The following is a 24456-nucleotide window of genomic DNA, read 5'->3' on the forward strand; positions in this document are numbered from 1 at the left end:
AGGCCCCTACATGGTTACGACGCTAAGGAAATAGACACGCGAAGGTAAGTGTTATCTTGCTGAATGTCAGTTACTACTCGGTATTAGTATCAAACTTATGAAAATACTTACACAGGTAAAGAGTTGGCGCAACAGCATTTAACAGCGAAGAATTAGGAAAAAAAGCGGAATAAAAAGAAAGTAGTATTTCTTCAGCTCTTTTTAGCGCATTTTCTCATTTATGAAAAAAATGCACTATTGTGCTCGCCATGTCCGTCTATCTGTCTGTCCGTCCGCCCGTGACCTCAAGTTTTCGTCGACGAGAAAATGCGCTCTCTGTCACTTACTTCAGTGAGTACTGAGTTATATTTTTTCACTTTCTAAAATATTTGGTTCAGAATCAATAAAATAACACAATTTTCATAATTTTACTGAAAATTTTGCAGTATAAAGTCCTCATTAGACCGCTCAGTATATATACCTTCACCGCGGCGCAATCTAGAGGCAGGGGGCTTCGTTCGTTTGTCTAAAGGTGCTTGTACACAGGGATAGTGCAGACGGCTAGTAAATCTGGCTAGTGTCGGTCGCTTGGTTACTATCCGGCTAGTAAGCCTGTACACACGAGGAGAGTAGAAGGTGCCGCTATCTTCTCGTTCGCGCCCGCCAGTGCGTCGTTAGAAGCCGTCGAGTGAGGTCTGCGAAGATGGATAGTGGGATCACCTCCAACAACTCGAGTCTGTACGTCGTTTTTATACTCTTTATTCTAACCTTTAAAAATGCAACGTCAGGAACAACTAAACCCTAACTAATAAGGTCTTCTTCCAGTTTCAAAATACTCGTTCCTCTCTTCATTTTGTTGGAGTAACCGTCATGGCAAACATTCCACTTTAATTCCTATTTCAAAGAATAATTGAATATCGTCTGGAATCCATTTTGTTGGATTCCTCTTAGAAACATTATCGTTCAAACAAGCCATGATTCACTTGACCCAAGATACTTCACAGGAGCGGACTGAACCCCTATACACGAGGCTAGTAGCGTGGACAGTTCAAGCGCCGGATGAACTAGCGGCTAGTACTATCCCTGTGTACAGGCACCTTAACAATTAACATTTTACAAGCTTCTTACATTATTAAATGAAACAGATGAATGATATTGATGAACACTGTTGCGGAATCTACCGAGTTGAAACAAAAAGTTGTGAAAGAATTGCTGATACAAGCTGGAAGAAATGCTATATTTACAAGTATATTCAGGGATAAGAATTTTCATGTTCTTACTATCAAACAACAGAAATGAAGACTGCTTATGTAATACACATTAATCAATGTAACACACATTGTATGCTTCATGCATGTTGGAAAAGGTTAGAGTGCCATCATATTAGAACATTTTCATTCAAATATACCAGACAGCGTTTAGATGTTGCAACTGAACATTTTATACATGAACTCATTATAGAACATAATTATATAATACATTTCACTTGAACAATTAGCGACAACCAGCAAAATGTCTGGTGTAGAATTATAATTTATATAAAAACCCGTCTCGTCTGCACAAGGGTAACGACACCATAAAATCTACGCCCTCCATTTTCAGGAGTGTGGATGGCAGAGTTAATGTTCTTCCACTGGTCAGCTATGGGCATAATGGCAGAAGTTGGAGAAGAAACTTTTTAATACTTTAATGTCCAGAAATAAATAGTTCGATGATTTTTCTAAAACGCTGACAAACAGAGCCTGTGACGTCGTTCGTCACTCGTCAGATTCAACGCACTATGTTTTCCTATCCTCATCTATTCTTTCTTAAAATCTTCACTCATCCCGGCGTTCACAAATAAACGGGAGAAAAAGCAAGTCAACTTTTCCCTACCCCGTTGAGCCCGCACAAGTTTGTGTCAGAGCCTTAGAGTTATGGCGCAATGAACCATTCGAGCAGGAATGGCGACAGCAATATTGAACAGTAGAACATCACAAAATGTAAGTGCCTCGCGCATCAACTAAATTATTTGCATATATAAAATGGTCCAATACATTTAAATAATTACTTATGTTGCACTTTTTAAACGGCTCTAAACCTATCAATGAACTAGCCACAAAAATATTTGTTAGGTTGTTACCCCAGCAGCTCATTACGGAACACCATTTCATACTCGTTTTAGCACGAAATTCATCACCTATAACGCGTATAGTCAGAATAAAATAATTGAATGAGCTCGAGTCACTATTTTTGAAGAGCGCATTCACCACCAGAGAGTTCAAGATCATCATTACTCACATTTGCATTCATTGAGAACCACGACAAGTTCGTGACTGGCATGGATTTTTACTTATTTTCGTGACTGGATTTTAAACAGAACTTCTCGAAAGACACCAAATGAGGCGAGAAGACAGAATGAATGGACCTCGTGTTAGCAATACTAAAGAGACCTCATATCTTCTTACGAAAAATACTATACAATATAAACAATTTTTTCTTGGTTTTGCCACCATTGATGATAAACAAAAATTATTAAGTTCACAGTGGAACGATAAAATCAAACTCGGGCAACCATTTCGGAGACCTGAGGCCATACTTTCAAAACTCGCTAAGTGAACGTAAGTACTTACGCTCTATTTTCTTGTCTATGATTGGTGGATTTATCTTGAAAGGCCGTCAAAGATTGGCTGATGAACTTACGATCTCTTAATTTTTTTTAAAGTATAGGCCCAGATTATTATTCAAAATTCATCCATAAAATTTAAACAAACCTGTCAATTCTGTGCGACAGCGTTAATCTAGACGCCTGTTAAATTATAATTGTACACCTGATCTAGACTCAGGACCTGAAATGAGACCCAGGTCCCATAAGGTCCAGGACCTGATAAACGGACAATGTGCTTCGAAAATATTATAACGAAGTATTTCAGCTAAAATGAGGTGTATTTGCTTAACATTGTTTATGATTTTAAATTTTTACTATTAATAAATAGCAAACATCTTCAACTGTATTAACACATGAATGAAGATAATCAACTAGTCTAGGCTAACAATAGTCGGGAATTTTTTAAAATAATAGAATTCATAAAGCATCATAAGAACGTAGTAAGACACATAGCAAGACACGAGTCATTCAAGTCTAGACATCGTTGACCAATTCAGACCAACTAATTCCTATCTTAATAATTCGCAGGCATGAACAATGCAATAAATATTACTAGGCGTAATCAAGTAGAGGCGCATATTCAATACTCATTTTACAACCACTAGAATGATCCCGTCAACGCCCTGTAAGGTGGCTGAAGGAAGGTCTATGAACAAGAACCTAATTTCGAACATTTGCGCACGAGAAATAAATCTCGTTTACCGATACATGCCTGAGCCATAATTCCCTTGCATGCTCTGCGGGCCGGGCATATTAGGCTGCATACCTTGCATACCAGGCATACCTTGCATGCCGGGCTGCATACCACGAGGGCTCTGCATGCCCATGTTGGGCGTCACGAGGCCAGGCTGGCCCATGGAGCCAGGTTGACCCATCGAGGATGTTGTTCCCATGCCGGCACCTTGTACCATTGCATTGCCCGGGCCCATAGTATTGCCTGGCCCCATAGTATTACCCGGTCCCATAGCATTGCCCGGCCCCATGGTATTACCTGGTCCCATAGTATTGCCTGGTACCATAGCATTACCTGGTCCCATAGTACTACCCGGTCCCATAGTATTGCCTGGCCCCATAGTATTTCCTTGTCCCATAGCGTTGCCCGGTCCCATAGTATTGCCTGGTCCCATAGCGTTGCCCGGTCCCATAGCGTTGCCTGGTCCCATAGTATTGCCTGGTCCCATAGTATTGCCTGGTCCCATAACAGTATTTTGTCCCATGCTGATGGACTGAACCATGCTGCCTTGCTGCATCATGGAGGAGTTGGGTGCTATGGGTGTCTGACTCATGGCCGGCGACTGCAAGTGTCCGGACGAAGCAGGCGAGTAGAGACCTGCGTTGGCAGCAACTGGAGTGTGCGGAGATGCCATGTTGTGTGGAGACGCTAGGCTATGAGGCGAGGCGATCTGTGCCGAGGAGCTAGTGCTGGCAGAAGGTAGCGTGGGCGGTTGCGTCGGTGTTTGCGAAGTAGGTGGGTAAGGTAGACCATCTGTACCGATATTCAAGTGCATTACAAGCTCGCGCACACCCGGGAATACGGAGCTCTCATGCAGAGGCAGAACCGGACGCATCATGAGCTCATTGATGGCTTGCGACACGCGAGAGCTGATGTCGGATGGCGATGCCACGGGTTGTTCAGAGCGACGCGCCATCTGAGTCTTGTTGGTGTTGAGGTCGTGCACCACTGGAACGATCACCCCGCCTCCTGTTGAGTCGCTCTCGGTGCTCGTGCTAGCTCGAGTCAACTGAAGCTGAGCACGGCAAATAATGAAGAGTCAAAGTCGAGTATAAACAGCAGCAGTGCCATTAACACTTATTATTTAATGCTTCCTAAAAAAGTCATCTATCATCAGTAATTGCTCTTCGTTCTGACGCCAGCTTTGGTCAACTGAATTTGAACATGAGTACAATATAGACTTGAAATCAATCACTGCAGCATTGAGAAGGAAGCTTTTACTTGTAATTTTACTCAGATATTTCAGCTTTCAAAAAAGATAACAACGAGGTGTGAATAGTGCAGGAAGTGAAGCTGGATATGAATGAACAAGTAACACAGACTTATTTACCTAATAGTTAATGTCTTCCCCGGTAAAATACTTACGAAGAAGAGGATTTTGTTGCGTGTCGAAATGACCCCCACGGCCCCGGGCGGTACGAGCTGAGGCCCGATAGGAGGAACAGTGAGACACCACTGCACCAGCCACTTGGCACCCGTCTGACCGCTGCCCAGCTGTGCCATAACATAACAGAAATGTTAGCGCTAATCCATTGAGGTACCCATTGAACGTCATCAAGAGAACCCACTAGATAATTAACTTTGAACTAACGTTGATTGGGCTTTACTAATTAACGTTGTTTCGAAAAGTCAATCAAAATTCACTCTTCTTAAATAACTTAGTTTCAAAGTCATTTGCTGGGAAGAAGCAAACCTTCGCGAGCATTGAGTACACATTTTATTAAATGAAATGCGACACAAATTTCAGTTTAGATAAGAGGAAACCACTGAATAAGCTTAAAGTTTAATTATTTAATTAGAACCATGTTTTCTTGATGAATTTACCAGTTCAAGCTGCATAATTCGTACACAATCCTTCAGGATTTTCTGAGGAAAACGCAATATTTGGTGGAAGGCCGTCATGGCGTTGGGCTTGTAGGGCGCGCAGGCCACTTTGAGGCTGAAGAACTTCTCCAGGACCTGAAAAACGGACAATGGCATTTGAAGATATTATATAAATACATACAATAAATCAGGATACATTTATCAAACTGAATAGCTTTAAGAAAGAGTAAAATCTGAATATATCAAAAAAAGAAGTGCCCTCCCTTTAATATTAGTTAATAGGTCGAGAAAGACATACATGAAACTTATACTAGGCAGGGGCTAGACTCTCATTGTTTAGACTCAAGTACTAAACGTTATAGATGAACGTTATTAATTGACTTTTATATCAAAGCTGCAAGAGTCTATTTTACCACGTTTTTCTTAGCTCGCTTTCGTGTCTGTGATGATCAAATCTTGCAATCGATATTTCACCAACTTTCCCACTGAAATACAAAAGACCAAGAGAATGAAAGCAAACAGAGATCAGTAGCTGCCGAAAAATATTTTCTACTTTTGAGTCCACATGAAAAACGTGGACTTTAAAAATTTTTTTTATACATTTTATTTTACATCTAGAACATAAATAAGTTAAGGAACTCTAGTCTCTTGAAGGTAACTCTAGTAAACAGGCACTAGATACGAATAGCTAAGACGACGCTGAATATATCAGTAGACAAATAGTTATATCAACTATAATTTTCAAGTCTTAACATTTTCAATTTCAAGATCAACATTTCGGTAAGTGATAAATCTTATTTCGCATATTTCAGAAGATTTAACGATAAAGTAAAAAGGATAAACAAACCTGAAGTTCCTCTGGAGACCAGCGGTCGGAGTACTCAGGGGTCGGCTGGAGCTTGAGGTTGAGGCAGTTGATGGGGCTTGAGACGAGCGAGGCGCACACCAACAAACTGTCCGTCTTGAACTGCACGCTGCCGCCCTCAGTACTCGGCTGTGCGGCAGTGACAAGGAGGAAATGTCACTATATTTGTCAATGATAAATGATTGGGTCGTACTAAGCAAATAGTGATACCTTCTAACCCACGGAAAGAGCTATGAGCGGATGTAACACAAATGCGTGTATTTGACGTGTTGATGACCCAAACATGGGTAAAAAGTGCATCGTAGTTTGGATGAAGTCTCACTCATTCACAGAATGTTACTCTAGTATTTGGACTGAAATCATGCACAATTAGGACAGCGTGACATGAAAACAGTCTTCAGCTACTGAAAATATATGTCTCAAAAGAGTCCGTAAAATGTTGATGAGAAGTAATATTTTCCATTGATTAAAAATATTTAGATTCAGAGCAATTATAAACGTGAAACAGTGAGAAAAACTAATACTTTTGAGTCAATAAAACTAAGCCCAGCATTCATGGTGACAAGAATCGTGAAAACTGGAACAAGATCCCAAACTGGAATTGACAGAAGAGAAGACAATTACTACTGAATACAGACGACTATAATTGATTGCAATATCAAGTTACTTACAGATTCATTGTAATTTTTCGACGCCTGATGGAGATGACGACGCAGATACGTTGATCCAAGGAACTGTTCCAGAACACAAGCTGGCCCCCCGCTCTCCTCGCCCACCACCTGCTCATACAAAACACACCATCTTGTATATACACTAACAGTTTTGTTGAATACATGTTGTATATACACCTGTTCATCTTAGATTATACACAATCAGAAGTTTTTTTTAAAAGCATTTAGTAGTATTAAGCATCGGTGAGTTGGATACTTCAGTATAATATAACATGCTAAATTATTGATATAACTAAAAATTGTTGGATATGTCAGTCTTGCACAATATTCTAAATTATTGATATAACAAAAACTCAGAGGTTTAATGAGAGTAAGACGATTATAAACCTGGTGGGGAGGAGGCTGGGAGCAGAGGCTGTGGAAGGCGTGGTGTGAGAGTAGCGTGGGGATGGCGGCAGCGTAGGTCTTGTTCGGCAGCACTCGTGACATTTGCACGCTATTACCGCCTGTAATTCAATCCTAGTTAATAATAGTTCATAATTTCGTTCAAAATTACACTTTTTTATGAATGCTAGAACATATTTTTTTCTTAAATTCTTCTTTTTAAACTATATCAACAGAAACTGGATTACAATACCTACATTACAATACATGTATATAATTAAATATATTATTTTTGAATAGACAAAATTCCTCTAAGTATAATGATGAATGAAAATACCATGAGAGTAATCGATAATAAAAAAAGTTGAATTAGATTTGGTAAACCAAGATAAATGTACATGAAATAGTTACATTGGAAGACTACGAAGTTTACTACTCATACTTTTCACAAAGGAAAAACTACTTAGCTACTGCACTGACAATGCAGAGCATGCATTATTATAGTGCAATAATGCATTTGTAACGAATGAGTTACCCTGTAAAAAAATTCAGCGAATATAAGTAAGTATTATCTGACCCTGCATGTACGCGGCAGGCGACTGCATGGCCGCAAGTCCTGATACATTTCCTCCTGCTGGGGAGGGCACCGTCAGGAACCCTGGGGACGCGACGCTGTGTTGCTGCTGCAGGCTGCCTGACGGAGAGGCTGCAGGGAACGCCCCAGGTGATGGGTGTGACATGTGGCCTCCAGCGGGGGAAGGATTCATGCCGGGCAGGGACGGGGGTGAGGCCAGGGGGAAGGCTCCTCCACTCGCCGGGCTGGCATTGAAGCCGCTGGCAACCTATGTTTTTAATGGCACCATTAGCACAACGGACAACTTAGTTACTAATGGCACCGTTAGCACAACGGACAACTTGGTTACTAATGTCGCCGTTAGCACAAAAGCAACATTTGTTACTACGTCATCGCTTGCATAACAGTTACTTTCGTAACTAACTGCACTGTTAGCACAACAGCAACCTTTGTTACTACGTCACCATTAGCACAACAGTATTAACACAACGGTATTAACGTCACTTTACCTACGGTGAAAAACCAGCCGGCTGGATACCAAATGGTGATGCAAAATAATAGCTCACGGGACCAAATAAATACGTTCATCTATGCCTAGCAATCTTTCGATGTGTTACGCAGAGTACTGCAAATATTTGACCCGCAGGCGCACGTAAATATCTCTTATTTTTCTATTCCAAAAGTTCATCCAACGAAGTTCACATGAAAGAAATTCTATCATAGGTAAGGTTTGTTTCTAATTTCAACACGATCTTTAAAGAAACCACAAAACGAGGTCAGCTTTGTGGTACTTGTATCACACAATTTGGAATTCAAAATATTTACTACACGATGCTCAAGATTATTTTCATTTGTATTATTATTATTCTACGAAGAGATTATTGCGACGAATGAAGTAGAATTAAATCTTCGAGTGCACGTTTCATTTTGAGGGAACTAGAAACAAGTTGATCCGTTTATCTACGGATATATTTACCGTTGCCAATGCTATTTCTATATGCTATTGCTATTTGTATAATACATATATTTCTCTTGCCTGGGACCGAGAGGTCCCGTAATAATACAAAGATTAAAAGTGAGAACAAAAACCAAGGTACTGACGGGATGAGGGCTGGCAGGGGTGTGGGGGTTTGAGGAGACGGGTGGGGTGATGGGGCCGTGTCTGGCGGGGGAGGACGGCTTCGCAGGGACGGGCCAGGGCGAGTCGTCCAGGGCGACGGGCGTGGGCGGGTTGTCGTCCTCGGACTGAGAGCGGCGCCGACTGAGGGCGCTCTCGTCCACGTATTTGCTAAGGAATGCCTGTTGTCCGCACATTATAACAATTTATTACTTATTCACATTATATTATTCAAACAAATTATATTATTGGGTGACAAACTTTAGACGCTTTACAGCTCAGCTGCCGTGAGCAACAGAGATGAATATCGTCCATGCCAAAAAATTACCCTAAAAACTTTCATTTCTCGGTACAAACTAAAATCTATCGATAGTTTCATTTATATCTAGCGTGGGTAAATAAATTTAAATTTTTTCCCCTCATCTTGTAAGTTAGATCACAAAAGTCACAGAAACTCACTGGAATCTTTGCTTCGAGATTTTACTAAGGCAAAATTTATCCCAGCATACAGCTTACCTTGAGACCCTGAATAGGGTGGAATTCATCAATGATCCTGGAATTGTCAAAAGAAGAGAAAGCTCCATCCCTGACAGCGACGAGCCCTCCCGGCAACATCTGGATGGCGAGGCAGTAGAGGTTGCGATAGATCACACGCACCACGCTGCCTGAGTGCGCCACCACGCTGAACACTTCCACTGGGCAGCCAAGGTAGCGCTGCAATGCAAGAAATTATGAAAAAATTAAAGATAAACATTAGCAATACACGGTCAATCGCCAGAAATTTGTTAAAACACCTAAAATATTTAACTTAATATTATATTTAAGGAGGATATTCTGTAACACTTAATACCTTCACCGGACAACCCATGTATTGCTGAAATACAAGGAATTAATCAACAACAACAGAACTGGCAATATATTGTCCAAGCAAGAGATTCGTGAGAAATCGAAATGAACTGTTACAGTTCGTCAAAAAAATGTAGGGCATTAATGCAAAGTTGAAGACAGAGATTAAACGGATCCGAAAAAGGCAACAGAATGCTTTTTTTCAGAAAGCCATTCTGCAGCATTGATCAAGTCCCCACTCATGCCACTCAAAATTTATGTCATAATAAGACATTCAGGAGAAACTGAAGGAGGCCAAATAAAAAATATTTAATATTAAATAATAAGACATTCAGGAGGCCAAACCTTCTCCAGGACGCCAGGATGCAGCGTGGGCTGGAGGTTGGCGAGAGCGAGGCAGGGCTGGTAGGTTGTGTGCAGCAGACACGCGAGGCGGATGAGGCCGTCTTCTTTGGCCGCCTCAACCTCCTCCTGCAGTTGAGCCTTCATCAGACTGTGTGGGTTGATGGCCCACACGCCACTGCCGCTGCTGCTGCCGCTGCCACCACTGCCACTTGTGCTGCCACTATTTCCGCCCGTGCTACTAGTGTTGCCGCTGCTACCACCACGGACGCCGCCCTCGCAACCTGCATTACATTACGATCACTTGATTGGTTGAACTGACAATTTATCAAGAATTTAAAAAGAAAGAAAATAGCACACAAATTCCAAAATATTGATAGTAGACATAAACGTTTCGAATTCCAACTTCATCGCCAATTCGGCCAATTCGGCAATCCTAGTGAATTTTGGTTAACTAATTGATTTTACTTGCATTCTAGGATGGTTGAATTGACAATGGAGTTTTCAATTAATTGTAATCGCAAAATTTTCTTCTCCTTTACATTTTTGGCATTTTCATCAATGTCAATAATCTAATTTGCTTTATTAACAAAACCTAGCAGTTTGTCAAGAACAACAACATTGAGCATGACGAACACAACTGTTTTCCTTACATTGGAATGAAGATTATGCGACATTACTTATAGTAATCATGGGAATTGGAAGTTTGGAACATAAAACAACACAAAATCATAATGCAAAATTTGACATCAAAATAAATAGGGATCAATAAAAATACTTCTTCTCATCTATGTAGCGTAGTTACATTAACTTAATTTAGTTTATTAGTTTATTTTCATTTGAAATATCAAATATATATGACATACCAAACTCTAGGTGGAAGGCGGCGTCACTAGAAGAATACTTGACAATGCAGTAAGCAGCGAAGTTAGGCCCGTATGAGAGGCTGATGGTCTTGTAGTTGTAGGAGCGCACGCGCACCATCTCTGAGAGCAGCAAATCTCCCCCGCTGCTGTGACCACACCCACTGGCGACGCCCACACTCTCTGAATACGGGTTAGTCGTTATCGTCGCGTTGAATAATAGACGCGAATGAATTATGAGTATAATTTACAAATAAACATTAAACTAAACGAAGATTGAATGAAAAACATTATGAAATAAGTGGCTGATACTGGCGGTTAAAAGCTGTTAAAAAATCCGCAGCAAATAATAAACGCTTTTAGATTACAAATATGAATGACAAGTATACATTTTTTCTCAAATGAATAATGCCAAATAGCAGCAAAGAAATGGCAACACTGATCAGTTTCACTGGCATTTCATGCCTTATATTGGCAGTAGTAGCCAATATAAGGTAGGTACAAAAAAAGTAGGTGTATTTGAGTAAAGAATGGTTCTACTCAAGTGCAAAGCTTTGAGTAAAACCGCATTGGATTAAAAACACTGGAAGTTATGAACCTGAGCTGTAAGTTACAAAGGAACATTTTTTTCCCAATAAAGCATGCATATTATTATTATCAAAGAATGGATAATACTGATCAGTATTAGTGATACTGAAAGGCTAATATCAGCAGTCTAAAAACTACGAGGGATAATGTATTGTGATTAGCAGAGGAATATATTAGTATGAAAGTATATTGGATGCATGTGATGCAAATCATTTATTCTCAAATAAAAGAAGAATGTCACCAGACGCAGCAAAATGCTTGAGAGCAAAGCGGTGCACGACGACGTTAGTAAAAACTTCTACTATATTGTTATTAGAAGTCAATAATAGATAAAAATTGGTATCAATGGTTTCAATTATTCAGCTCTGTACTTAATTAACTACCTATACTTAATTCCCGCATGAAAGAAATATCTCAACAGAGTACTTAAGATCAAAGCTGTGCACGAGGACGTTAGTACACAACTCCTACTATATTGTTATAGTTAAATTCTATCACCTAACAAATAAATTTGCTTTCAATGGTCTTTGTTATTCTGTAACAATTCTACTCTGAAAGAAAGATCTCACCAGAGGCAGTGATGTACTTGAGAGCAAAGCGATGCACGAGGATGTTAGTAAACAACTACTACTACTACCTATATTGTTAGGGTTAGAATTCAATCATCTAATAAATAAACTTGCATTCAGCAGTCTGAGTTATTCTTTACAAATTCTACTGTGAAATAAAGATCTCACCAGAGGCAGCGGAGTACTTGAGAGCAAAGCGATGCACGAGGAGGTAGAGTCTGGCGATCGAGTGCCACTCCGCTACAAGCTTCTCGACGCAGCCGCTGGCATACACGCCTGCACTGCCCAGCTCGTGTACTGACAACACGCAGCGTCTGTTGTGGCAGCAGGGTATTGTTAGCATAAAATGATATTTATACTTAAATGGTAGTCACTTATGATGTAAAGTAAAACTTGTAGTCACTTATGATGTAATGCAAAACTTGTAGTCACTTATGATGTAATGTAAAACTTGTAGTCACTTATGATGTAAAGTAAAACTTGTAGTCACTTATGATGTAATGCAATCACCGATGGAACTGGGCATTTGTTGCCTGAGCAGGTGAATTGTTAAAATAAGAACATGCCCAATTCAAATATTCTTTCAATCCAATAATTTTCCCAATTCTCCCACAAAAATAAAACAATGCCTAAAGCACCGTTAACTCATATAATAAAAATTGTAAATAACTGCGTTAGGTTTCTTTAGGATAGCAAAATTGACTGCTCAAGAGACTTATTTGGATCTCACCCCACCTCGTACTAATTAGCATAAACTAGGCACGCCCAGTAACAAATAAAAAGCAGCAGAAATTCGGTTCTGTGAACACTAACTATTGACAGATATCATAGTTAACAATCTAGCAAGGAAATAGATGCTAATTATCAGGAGTATTCCAAACACAGTGGCATTTTTAGGCTAATAGTAATAACATTTAATCAAGACACCTAAATAAATAGAAGCATAGCAAGGAAGATTCTTGTAGTCACCTGTTGAGCGAGCTGCTCTCCTTGACTGTACCGAAGGGCACATTACTGAAGATGTACTCAGCAACGATGCACTTGACACCCCTGAACTGCGGCACCTGTACGCGTACAGACAGGCACAGGAGGCTGGCAGAGAGGGCATCCTGGACGTCCTGAGGCAGGCCTGGTGTAGGAGGAAGACCTACCACCCTCACCACCACCCCTACTCCACCGTCCTCCACCTGCACTCCCCCGCTGCGCACGCCTTCTCGCACCAACTGCAGTCACATCGAGAACAATCATTAATTCAATCACAACACATATCATAATGTATTGTGTATCATATAATGTATTGAGAAGATGCGTTGAAAACATGTACAACAACGTTCATGGCACTACTTCCGACACTCGAAAATTAGGGTGAAAAGTCATGAAAACCAATTTTTTCAACATATCTATACATAATATATCCAGGTGTACACCTCCAATTCTCACAAGCTCAAGCAAATAAAGGATAATAACATAATTGAGGTGATACGGAAATTGGTTTTTGATTATTCGCAGATGTAAATTATTTAGTGTCATCTGCAATATTAGCATGAAAAACAATATCAATATCCCACAGGTACTTTAGCCTCAGCTGACAATTGTCTTTATATCATACAAAGAATTGAGTCAAATGAAAATGGAGCGCCAGGTAGTCTCGTGGCTATAAAAGTTCTTTCATTCAAACTGTCATGAACTTACATTTAATTCAAACCAATCATTACAATGTAGTAACAATACCTGAGAGTTGATATGTGCAAGAGGACACAGCTGATCACAGAGCGCAACACACTGCACCACGTCAGGCAGGAAATACGCAGGCACCTTAACGCGCTTACAAGGAGGCTCTCCCAGACCAGCGTCTCTCAGACGTCGCTTGCTGCTCCCGGCTATGGTCGTCGCCGCACCAACGCTGCTCTCAGTAACTGCAACAACCATTATTATGATGTCACAACAACAACCAGAATGTTTACACCTTATCATTTGCACCAAAAACTCATTATTTTCAAGAGTGAAAAGCCAATTAATTCATTATCATCAGAGATGATTGTAAAATACAACTGAATAGAAGAAATGTAAAAAGTGTCCCTCGATCAAAGAAGTTCACCAAGTAAGAGTATTAGAAGCGAGCATAAATAGCGCTTTGGCTCGTCATGTACGACCAATGTTAATAATTAACTGCTTTAAAAACATGAAAAGTTTGTGGGCTGTTAGAAGAGTTTAGTGTGTGGGCAGAGTAAAGGGTCAACGAGTGTCGCTGATTAATAGTATTAGAGCTAAGTTTAAATAGCTTCTTTAAATGACCTAGGAAACGATCACTAATAATAATTGTCTGCAGTAAGATGAAGAATCGCACCATCGAGTTTAGTGTGCGGCCCATGCGAGCAAAGGAACGTGTCGAGGGGCATGAGGCCGTAAGCCCTCATGTAGGAGCGAGGGAGGGCGGTCTGTACACTAGGGTCGTTGGGGTCGTCCTCGATGCTCGCCTCCTTCACCAGCAGCAGGTATAAGCTCAGGTCAACTTCGCATTTACTGCCGCTGCGTTCCTCTACCGCCACGATCTGCATTCAGCAACAGATAAAAGTTATTATAAAGCTAGCAGTTACTCAAGTTCAGATCAAAACACGTAAGTCCAGATTAAACACATGAAATATTATCAATAAAACCAATCGTGATGTCAGAGAAAATTTCAGATTTTAAATAAACGTGACATAAATATTGAATATATGTCATTTTGGAAGCATGCATTCTAGTATTTATGAAGCAAGTTGTTTTACCCCCCCCCCCCCAGAAAACCATACCGAGAGACCTTCAAAAAAGGCCAGGGGCCGTACTATCAAGACCCACTCAAGTTACATGTAGCGTCTTACGTACTGCCTATGTGCACTGTAAATGTAGCGGTCGAGTTCTCGTCTTTGATTAGTGGGTTCAGCATGCCCACTAATCAAAGACGAGATTAGGTGACCGAGCTAAGAACTCCCATATCTTTTCCTACGGAGCCCGAAGAAGAGCAGAACTCACCAGAACGTAGTTGGGATGCCGGTGGAAGGTGACGAAGACCTTGTGCTTTGCGAGGGAATGCAGGGGGTGGGACGAGTCGTACATGAGAGGCAGGCGCTCATGTACCGTCGCCGCCAGGTGCTGCAGGCTCTTCTCCGTGCGCCGACACATCAGCCAGTACCTGACAGGCGGGATGGCATGAGGTCACGGTACAGTCAAGGTATTGCCACGGTATGGTTACGATAGTCACGATATGGTCACAATATTGCCACGGTAGTCATGGTATTGCCAAGGTACAGTCATGGAATTGCCACGGTTTGGTGACGGTATAGTCACGGAATGGTTACGGTATGATCATGGCATGTTCACTGTATGGTCATGGTATAGTCAGATGTTAAACAGTGCACTGTCAGTCCGGTCACTGCACACAGCAAACGTATCAAGCGACAGTACACAATCAATGTGCACAGGTTCAATCCACATTCATATAAGAAAAGAATTAAAAGAAAACAAACTTGAAGAACTTGAATGAATTCAACTGTGACTTTTCAGGTTCATAGCAAAGTGAGATATTAAAATTGAAATTGAAAAGTAATTTTCAAGCTAATTCTCAATTCAGTGAATTTGTTAAAAAAATCCTCAAAACTTCCACTTTTACAATTACAGTCTGAAAAAATCAGCCCCCATCTAGTGGGATGATGAAAAACTAACCTAAGTTCGGAGATGAGGTCGGTGAGTTTGGACGAGTGTGTTGGGGCTCCGGATGAAGCAAAGGCATTGAGAGCAGCATGGATGTCGGGGATGAGGGAGCAGTTGGGGTACTGAGGCACGTGAGGGGTGAGGAAGCCCGTGTGGGTGTCCACTGTGACGAGCAGTTGTTCTGATGGCAGACACGGCACCAGCAGCGGTACCTGTAGCATTGCTGGCGACCCGCTCACCACACCTAATATGTTTATATTTTTTATAAATATCTACTTGAATAAATAATATTTACATAATTACTAAATGAGCCTTACATAAATGAAACATTTAGCAAACAATATGATGAGACAAACCCCTCCTTGGTAATCATTAAAATGATAAGATAGGCGATGGTGTCATGATATGGAACCAGCATTTCTGATGATAGCAAACGATTTTAAAAAGTATAAGAAAACACAACACAAATGCAAATTCATTAAAAGATGTGAAGATATTTAGTTTGTAAAATTATCAAACTTGTACGATAACTTCATATGTTGTAACATGAAACAACGGCTAAAGGTTGGCAGTTTAAAGAACATACTTAAACAGAAAATACTGACACTTGTCGGTTGTGAGGGAGAGGTTCTCGTCGAGCGTCTGCTTGAGGTTGGAGAGCCGAGTCTTGGTGCGGAGGTAAATGGTGTGCACCAGGAGACGCTCCATGGACAGCTGCTCTGTTCTGATGGCGCGCTCGGCGACCTCACATTCCTGTAAGAGACACGTCACTTCAGATGCACCGATGAAAGCAGTGCGACGCCTTCACATCATAAATCATTCAGGTAGTGGCAAGACGTGTCATGTCACATGATCGGATGACGAATTATGGTGGCTTCATCCAAAACTCATCAATGAAACACCGCCTTCAAATTACACCAATGGTGGTCACTGTCCGGGCACTAGTGGGCACAAGCATCGCAGTATAATGCACACAGCAGCATCATCATCACATTATCACTTAGAACAAAAACAATGTTAGCAGCAGCCACACATTCCTGATAGGAAATAAATATGAAATTTAAAATTTTACAAACTCTCTGTTTTACAAAATGTTTTTAGAAATACCCTGATACTTCTGGCAGACGACATTATTCCTTTTGTCTAGCAATTTATCTCATAAAAAAATGCCTTGCTGCTACAATCAGGTGAAACTGTCTTGGGACATTTGTAACTGTTGTGAAAAGAGAAATGTATATACACATACTCTCATCCATGGATGGCCTGCAGTGAAATGTTCAAGAGTGAAATGTTCATTCATAAATAAGGTTTACCATGTAGCACTTCTAAGAATGAATAAATCTCCATTTTCATGGCTCATCAAACGAATGAATTTCTAACGATGTCAATTAAATTAAACAAGAAAAGCAGGATAAGTAAAACTGCCACTGACCTTCTGTGGCAGGGCAGGAGTATGTACAAGGTTGAGAGGTCTGCCCGGCCCGTATGGGTCAATCTGAACAGTCAGGCGGTAGCCCAAACTGGTTTTGCTGGTGAGGGATCCTGTGCTGCTGCCTTGCGTGCTGCAAAACAATATGGATGATTTCTTTTATTTGGTGTAATCAATTTGATTCAGATATAGTTATAATTGTAATAAAACTGAAGGTTTTATGCAACTAATGGTTATTTATTGCCAGGGTAGAACTTAGAACCAGTGTAAATGTTCTTACTGTCACGGCCAAATATTTAGTTTCAGGGTTGCTATTAGGGGCAAAATAAAATTAATAAAAATATTAATTAAGATCTGTGGCCGGCTTGAAGTTAAGAAACAAATTTGCTTATGAAGTTAGAGATAATATTTAGTTTTTGTCATAGGATAGATTAAAAGGGCATAAATTTAGAAATAAAATTATTGGCAAATACTGACACTATTTCAGCAATAGCAATTATTGAAGCGAAGTTACACAACAAGACCCCCATAAGATCACTACAAAAATGCAAGAATAATTATTAATATTTTCTAACCTGCTGAGTTCTCTCCAATAAGTGAGGCTGAGAGAACAGCCTTGTCTGTATTCTTCTACTCTGATGTGGTTGTCCAGACGCTCCTCCAGCAGCTGGGAGAAAGAAATTCATCATTTGATGATCCCGAAGCTAATATAAAGCAGCATAAAATGCTGGAATAAATTACCAGTCTATCAAGCCATGGCGTATTGCCTGTGTATTCTGAGATGGCAGAATTAATTGATTTATTTTTAGGTGAGAACTAATAGCAAGGGAGCTCTGTCGTTTATTTTAAGATTGGCAGTTCATAGCAAAAAATATGATCAATATAAGTATTAAAATCACTTGACTGCTTAAATTGCAAGCTTATCAAAAATTTAAAAGCAAAGAAAATGGGGAAAAGCACCATTTCCTTTTTGGGAAATGATGAATTTTCTGGCTATTTTCTCTGCTTTTAAATTTTTGAAAATATGATCAGCGTTAAGTAATAAAATTAGCTCAATTAACAAGTAAAATAATTCAGTATAGCAAAATGTTTTTCCAATAGTTTCAAGATGCAATGATGCAAGACATGGACGATTTCCAGACTTGAATCAAGATGAGCGTATAAAATTGTATAAGGTCTTACTTGACCTTGAGTTTCTGTGCATAATGCTTCATTCTGGAGTGATGGGTTTCCATAATTTAATGTCACTCTGATAATAATGCTATGATTGATACTGATGAATAATTACCTTGAGCGTCTGGGCATATAGCACTTCAAGCTGCAGTGAGAGGCAGAAGGCATGCATGACAGAGTAAAGCTCTTGTAGAGGATGTGGATGGTCTACCAGCCTGGACTGCACCAGCTGCTGCAGGTATATTACCTGAGTGAGCATTTGGGTGAAGGTTAGTGAGCCTCAACAGCCAAGTAAACCAAAAAATAATGATTAAGTTGTAGTACAATTTTTCATTAAGGATCAACAATAAAGTTTTATTCTATATTCTCAATAAAAACCATAAAATTTAGTACATCTGCTTAAAAAGATAGTGAACATCATTGGCAAAGTTAGTTCCTCTGGCTTATTTTGAATTTTTTACTGCACCGTACCGTAGTCAAATATATTTGATAACAAACTCTCAATAGTTTACGGGAGAAAAAAAAAGGCATTGAAACCTATAAAAATGATATACAAGACTCAATCAAATGAAAAAACACAGCAAGGGCTTAGCTGGCAAAAACATACTTGAAGTGGATGTACAAGTTGTTTGCCATGGCCAGTCTCGCGGTCTTCTACAAGTATGTGCAGTGTCAGCAGTCGCCAGGCATCACTCATGTTGTCACTCATGACTGTGAGGTGAGCTTCAAACTCCCTGTCCACTGTGAACACCACACGACCATTTTCCACCTGCCCAGTGTTAGCCCGTGATTCAAATGTTGACCTTTGATGATCTGTGTGCTCTGGTCCATCAGACTTTATTGGAATGCCATCATTTTGGTCCTCATAACCATGTGAACTGATAAACTGAAGTTTTCTGTATTATATTGCATGCTCCTAATCAATTTATTGTGAAATGTATAACATGAACAGAGGGAAACTTTTAATTATGATGGCAATGCAAATTATTCATACATTATTGTTTTAGTTTTCCTCAACTCAGACCTGCACTAATTACATTAAAATAAATAGTATCAGGAACAGTCCTCAGCAATAGCATTTAAAATTTATTTATAAAAAAAATCTTTATGACCATTGTACTTGTGACTCCCTGGAACCATATTTTTAAATATCATTCATTGATTTGGGAACAAACCTTAGTTGTCCTCATCTGATGAGGCAGTGTTGCCGTTACAAGCCTGTGTCTGATGATCTGTTCAAGTCGAGTGAGAGTGCTACGCTTCTCTTGAGCCGTCATTGGCTCTGATGATAAAATCCGCTGTCGAATGCTTAATGGGAGACGATCATAGGTACCTAAATAGGAGAGAAATATTATGAGGCGACACACACAAGTTTAGCTTTTTGATCACAGGAGCAGGTTTACAATGAATTTCATGAGGTTCTCAAACAAATAAAAAAGTTATTAATATATATACATCAATATTCTATACAGTAAAATTCTAAGAATTTTACATTAATTTATTATATAAATGCAAGAAAATGATTTGTCTAAGCAATTATTTACTTGTTTTGCTATTTAACAGGAACATTATGGATACTAGCTTTACCAACAAATAAGATGCAAAACAGAGAAGTTAGCTGGCAAAATTTAAACCCCAAAACACACCTGTTGTAAGAGTTTGTACAGCAGCAGGAATATAAAAGTGAGGCAGTCGAGCTTGCATGAGGTTCTCACGAGTCATGTGGAAGAGCTTGTCTGCAGTGTCTGTGAGCAGACTGTTCTGCTTCTCCAGGAAATTCATTATATGCTGCACATGAAAAAATTGTATTGAATTGTTATTCCTTAAATCTGAAACAACTTTTCTATCCTAATCATCACTAGTGTAATCAGCATGACTCATGCAAGCAACTTTTTCCAGTCCAAAAATCTATTTTGCATAAATCAATGCAGACAAAATAATATTTATCAGACACCAAGAATTGACCTTAGTTAAGAATCTTGACAGAGAATCCTGAAGAATTTATTATTCATATTAATTACGTTATTTGGTGAACCTGCCTTCATTTTCATACATGGATAGAATATAAATAAGTACAATATTTCAATATTTTCCTCACCATTACTTTGAAATTTGAAGTCTGTGTCATGAAAATAAGGTTTTGGTGTAATAGCAAAACAATTTATCCATTTAAATTGCAAACTCACACAGCACTTATCAACTTTTGATGCACTTGCAGCCCATTTGACCAAAGCCAATAGCCGGACATACAACTGTCGAGTTCGTTGAGCAAACTTGACAATGTCAATTTTCTTCTCCATATCGCTTTTACGTGGCAAGCTGTAAAAAAATTTAGAACAATAATGCACAATGATTAATAAATTAAATCCTTGACAGAACACACATAGACAGAATAACACATCTATTTATAGATTATTCTAGTGCTCAGTTAAAAATATCTTAATTCTTATAAAAATATGCCAGAAAAAATAATAATTAGACAAATTTAAATGCTACAGCAGCTTTGGTGATGATGTATGAAATGAAATGACCTAAATATCTCACAATCATAGTACATTTCAGAATAGTGAAGGAAGCTTATTTCCAAGGAAGATAATAACTTACATTTCAGCCAAGTTCAGGAGATCAGAGTAGGTTCTTTGGTTAATATATTGTATTAGAGTGCCCAGAGATATGGTTCCCATCTGGTTTCCTGTGGTAGCCATAGTCCCAGAGCCACCAGGGGTTACCAATGCACCACTTCGTATCCCTTCAACCATGAGCCCTCCACCCTCAATGGGTGTGGAGGCTGGTGAAGGAGCCATCATCACTCAACTAATTCACTACTTTATAGAACAATGCATAATTTTATAGTTGTTAGAGCCAAAATAATGAGTGTTGGTACAGTTCTTGGTTAACTAAAAAGGTTTATGTTTATTTTCCAAGCAACTCCTTTCCAGACAGAACTTAAAGTTTGAGACAAGTTAAATAATTTATTGAGTCATGAATCTATTTCCAAGCTGTAAGAAAAGGCAGAAATTAGTACAAAACTTCAAATTTTTAATTTGGAATAAAACCAAAAATTCCCTTCAATTCATGGTACAAGAAACTCTTATAGTAGCAGAGTATAAAAATATACATTTTTAAAATAATTTTTCAAAATTCTTCAGAAATTGTGGGTAGAAGTATATAGGTATACAATAAAAATATAGCGAGAGAATTTCAAAATTTGCAAGCAAACATGTATGAAGAATTTTTTTTTTCATTTTTTCCTAAAGGAAGGGCTTTAGGAAACTGGAATTGTTGGCAAGCAAGGGCATTTTGTCTCATTCTCAGGTTTGGTGCTCAATGCCCAGATGCCTCAGGCTGAGCACCTAGTAACATGTACTTTCTAAGCCATGACTGAATTTTAGGTGCTGCAAATTCATGGATTAAAAATATTGTTATACAGGAATCCATTGTTTAGGCCATGTAAGACAACTTTTGAGTGGCAAACTCATTCACAAACTGCAAAATCATTAAGGGGAGCATCTACCCTAAAAATTATCTTGGCTATTTACAGTCGGATCACTCTGAAACTTGGTACACATGTGTAAAATGGAAAAAAACTCGCATTTTGTTCGTGTGAATTTTTCGAAAATGAAAGAAAATGTGAAATTCTTAGAAAACGGCTATGAAAGGGGGTACTGTGGAAACGGATCTAGTCCTAAGATTTCCAAGCTACAACATCGAGACACATATCATTCGATGCGTGAGGACTTCATCTACAAAATGTTCATCCCCTTTTTTTGAAATTCCAATTTTTGTGGAAGTGGGAGGCATTTTTCCAAAATGTTCAGAAATTTTTTGATTTTCCCCCTGCCACCCCTCTCTTTTTGCAGAATAAAATTCAAACTATAATGAAACTAGAAAAACCGGGATGAACATTTTGTAGATAGTTTATTTGCAAATTGAATGGTATATGTCTCATTGTTGTAGCTTCAAAACTCTAGGAGGAGATAGGTTTTCCATGACAATAAGTGTGAATGTTGAGGAGAGCGCGACAAAGTCCTGCGGGCACCACAATATGCGCTCAATGTAGCATAGATTCCAAACTAAACGTTTCTGGAGCTTGATTCCACTCAAGGATGATGGGAGCAAATTATCTCATATCTAATGTACTGAAAGAACTCCCCCCCCGCCCCCCTTAAATGAAGTGTCGTGTACGTGAAAATCGACGTACAGAGATGGTAGTGGTACCATTGGATAGGCCAGAATGTCAGCTTTAAGATGAGACTAAACACGTAACTGCAGCACAACTCAAGTAGACACTATATTTAAAGAGCTCAGCAGCTAATTAGTTCCTATCTAATTACTTAAAGAACTCCCCCATCTGCCCCCCTTTCATGAAATGTCATGAAATCATAAATCAACGTAGAGAGATGGCAGTGGTACCGTTGGATAGGGCAGAATGTCAGCTTTAAAATTAGTATAAAAATAAAAAAAGTAAAAATTTTCAATTTTAGGGTAGACACTCCCCTTAAGCAAGCCATGTGTACATACCAAGCCAAATCTTTAATTTTACCTCGGAAATAGCACCAAGAATATTTTCCTTCATTTAAGAGACAATTAAGCATATATCAATGGATTTCTTACATTTTTGTTAAAAAACAATGCAGTTTAATTGCAGTATGATATGACCATGACTACACAATTATCTATGACTATCTTGGAATATTGGGCAAAAGTTCCCTTAAATTGCAGATAAAAAAGATCATTCCACAGGTGACTTTTGAAAATTGCAGATAAAATGGACTGTTATTCCAATTTTTCACTGAAAAAATTGGAAAAAGGTCATAGAAACAGGTGAAATTGGCCAGTCATAGTCATTTTTGTCCAATTCCCAAGTCATGCTTGACCAATTTTCAGTTAGAATGAAAAGGAATGTTTAGGGTGCAGCATGGCATCAACAGGCTGGAATTCTAGAGGGGTATTAAATTAACCATTACACATAGCATATTAGACACAGCCAATCACAGGCTGGGGAGAATGACATTACAATATCATTTGACGTTTTCTGCGAATTTCACATTTTTATTAAACAAAAAGTTTTTTGGCCAAGATGCTCCCCTTAAGTCAAGAATGGCCCACAAAACGTTTATAAAAACAATTACCGTACAACGTATGGCGTGTGACGTCACACGCAAGACCTTGCATGTGTGACTTCACCGCAAGGTACCTCCCTTAACTCTGTAGTTGGGTTTGAACATGGCAGCATTCTGCAATTTTTCCCAGATATTGTGAATATTTTCTATTTTGATAATGTGACTATTTTTTATTGTAAATCTTCAGATTGTGATATTGTGAATATTTTTTATTCTAAGGACTTGAGATACACAGTTTTAACATCTTTAGCATGTCGGCGTGAGCCAGTAAATATGAAAAAAAGAGTGACAAGTCTTTGAGTTGAAGTCATTATGTCATACTGGTAGCTGTGCAACCTACAACAGTAGGTCATAGTCATGTTGTCAGTAATTGTTGGCATTTTGCAACCTATGGAAGTAAATAAGATATTTTGCTATTCAAATATTTTTTTAAAATCTATGTATTTCAGGAATTGCAATTTATGTATTTGGGATGTATACATGTACGTTATATTGTATTGCTCTGCCAACTCCGAGAAAATAGCATCTCGCTCTAACTTGATACTTTGACAATTAACACCAGTAAAGCTATACTTCATTTTATATATGAAATCTCAAAAATAATTAAATTTTATATAATTTATTTGATGTTAACTTTATATGTCATATAAGATTTATAGGTGATTATTTGCCTTTGAGCATAAATGAAATTATTTAAATTCCCAACATTGGTTGGGCAAAGGTCCTGTCTCTTGTCACTACCCTCCCCCCCCCCCCAAAAGAGGGGGCCAAAATCATGAGCCCCCTTTGGGAGCCCCAAATACAAAGCTTGCTTCGGACAAGGTTGTTGTCAATGCTCAATGGCATTGACATGGATATGGTAATATCACATCAATAATATGTAAATTGTGGAGAAGGTTATATCATATCAATAAAGGAAAAACAAGTAAAAATCACAGAAAATGTCATTTATTCTACAACTACCTACATCATCTATGTACAAAGGAAGAAGAGGACTTCACACTTAAGAGAATTCAAAGCCGTGTTGTATCCCAATACA

At 39.1% G+C, this 24456-nt stretch overlaps 1 protein-coding gene across 2 annotated transcripts; it reads right to left on the reverse strand.

The window, feature by feature from the left end:
• Nucleotides 1-2687: 2687 nt before the first annotated feature.
• LOC108676766 (mediator of RNA polymerase II transcription subunit 14) lies at nucleotides 2688-21227 on the reverse strand. Of its 2 annotated transcripts, XM_047881925.1 has the most exons (27): nucleotides 20899-21227; nucleotides 20481-20613; nucleotides 19941-20082; nucleotides 19470-19627; nucleotides 18902-19063; nucleotides 18410-18541; nucleotides 17697-17788; nucleotides 17125-17254; nucleotides 16298-16445; nucleotides 15705-15936; nucleotides 15015-15174; nucleotides 14350-14554; nucleotides 13734-13918; nucleotides 12972-13225; nucleotides 12171-12316; nucleotides 10849-11028; nucleotides 9986-10266; nucleotides 9311-9508; nucleotides 8779-8976; nucleotides 7681-7945; nucleotides 7107-7225; nucleotides 6720-6827; nucleotides 6031-6177; nucleotides 5184-5318; nucleotides 4725-4853; nucleotides 3810-4374; nucleotides 2688-3773 (listed from the first exon to the last, which is right to left on the reverse strand). In XM_047881925.1, exons 1-27 carry the CDS (start codon nucleotides 21099-21101, stop codon nucleotides 3325-3327), a joined length of 5256 nt encoding a protein of 1751 aa, XP_047737881.1. In that variant the 5' UTR covers nucleotides 21102-21227; the 3' UTR covers nucleotides 2688-3324. The 2 variants fall into 2 exon arrangements, with proteins under 2 accessions (XP_047737881.1, XP_018020391.1); XM_018164902.2 differs by having other exon boundaries at nucleotides 2688-4374.
• Between the last annotated feature and the right edge of the window lie 3229 nt (nucleotides 21228-24456).

This window comes from Hyalella azteca, unplaced genomic scaffold (assembly GCF_000764305.2).
Source record: "Hyalella azteca isolate HAZT.00-mixed unplaced genomic scaffold, Hazt_2.0.2 contig9135, whole genome shotgun sequence".
NCBI lineage: Eukaryota > Metazoa > Arthropoda > Malacostraca > Amphipoda > Hyalellidae > Hyalella > Hyalella azteca.

Coding starts and splice junctions, on each gene's coding strand:
- LOC108676766 (XM_018164902.2), bottom strand. CDS start 21,101: ATGATGGCTCCTTCACCAGCCTCCACACCCATTGAGGGTGGAGGGCTC. Junction 20,083..20,480: donor CAAAAGTTGATAAGTGCTGT/GTGAGTTTGCAA, acceptor TTTCATGTGCAG/CATATAATGAATTTCCTGGA. Junction 8,977..9,310: donor ACCCTATTCAGGGTCTCAAG/GTAAGCTGTATG, acceptor TGCGGACAACAG/GCATTCCTTAGCAAATACGT.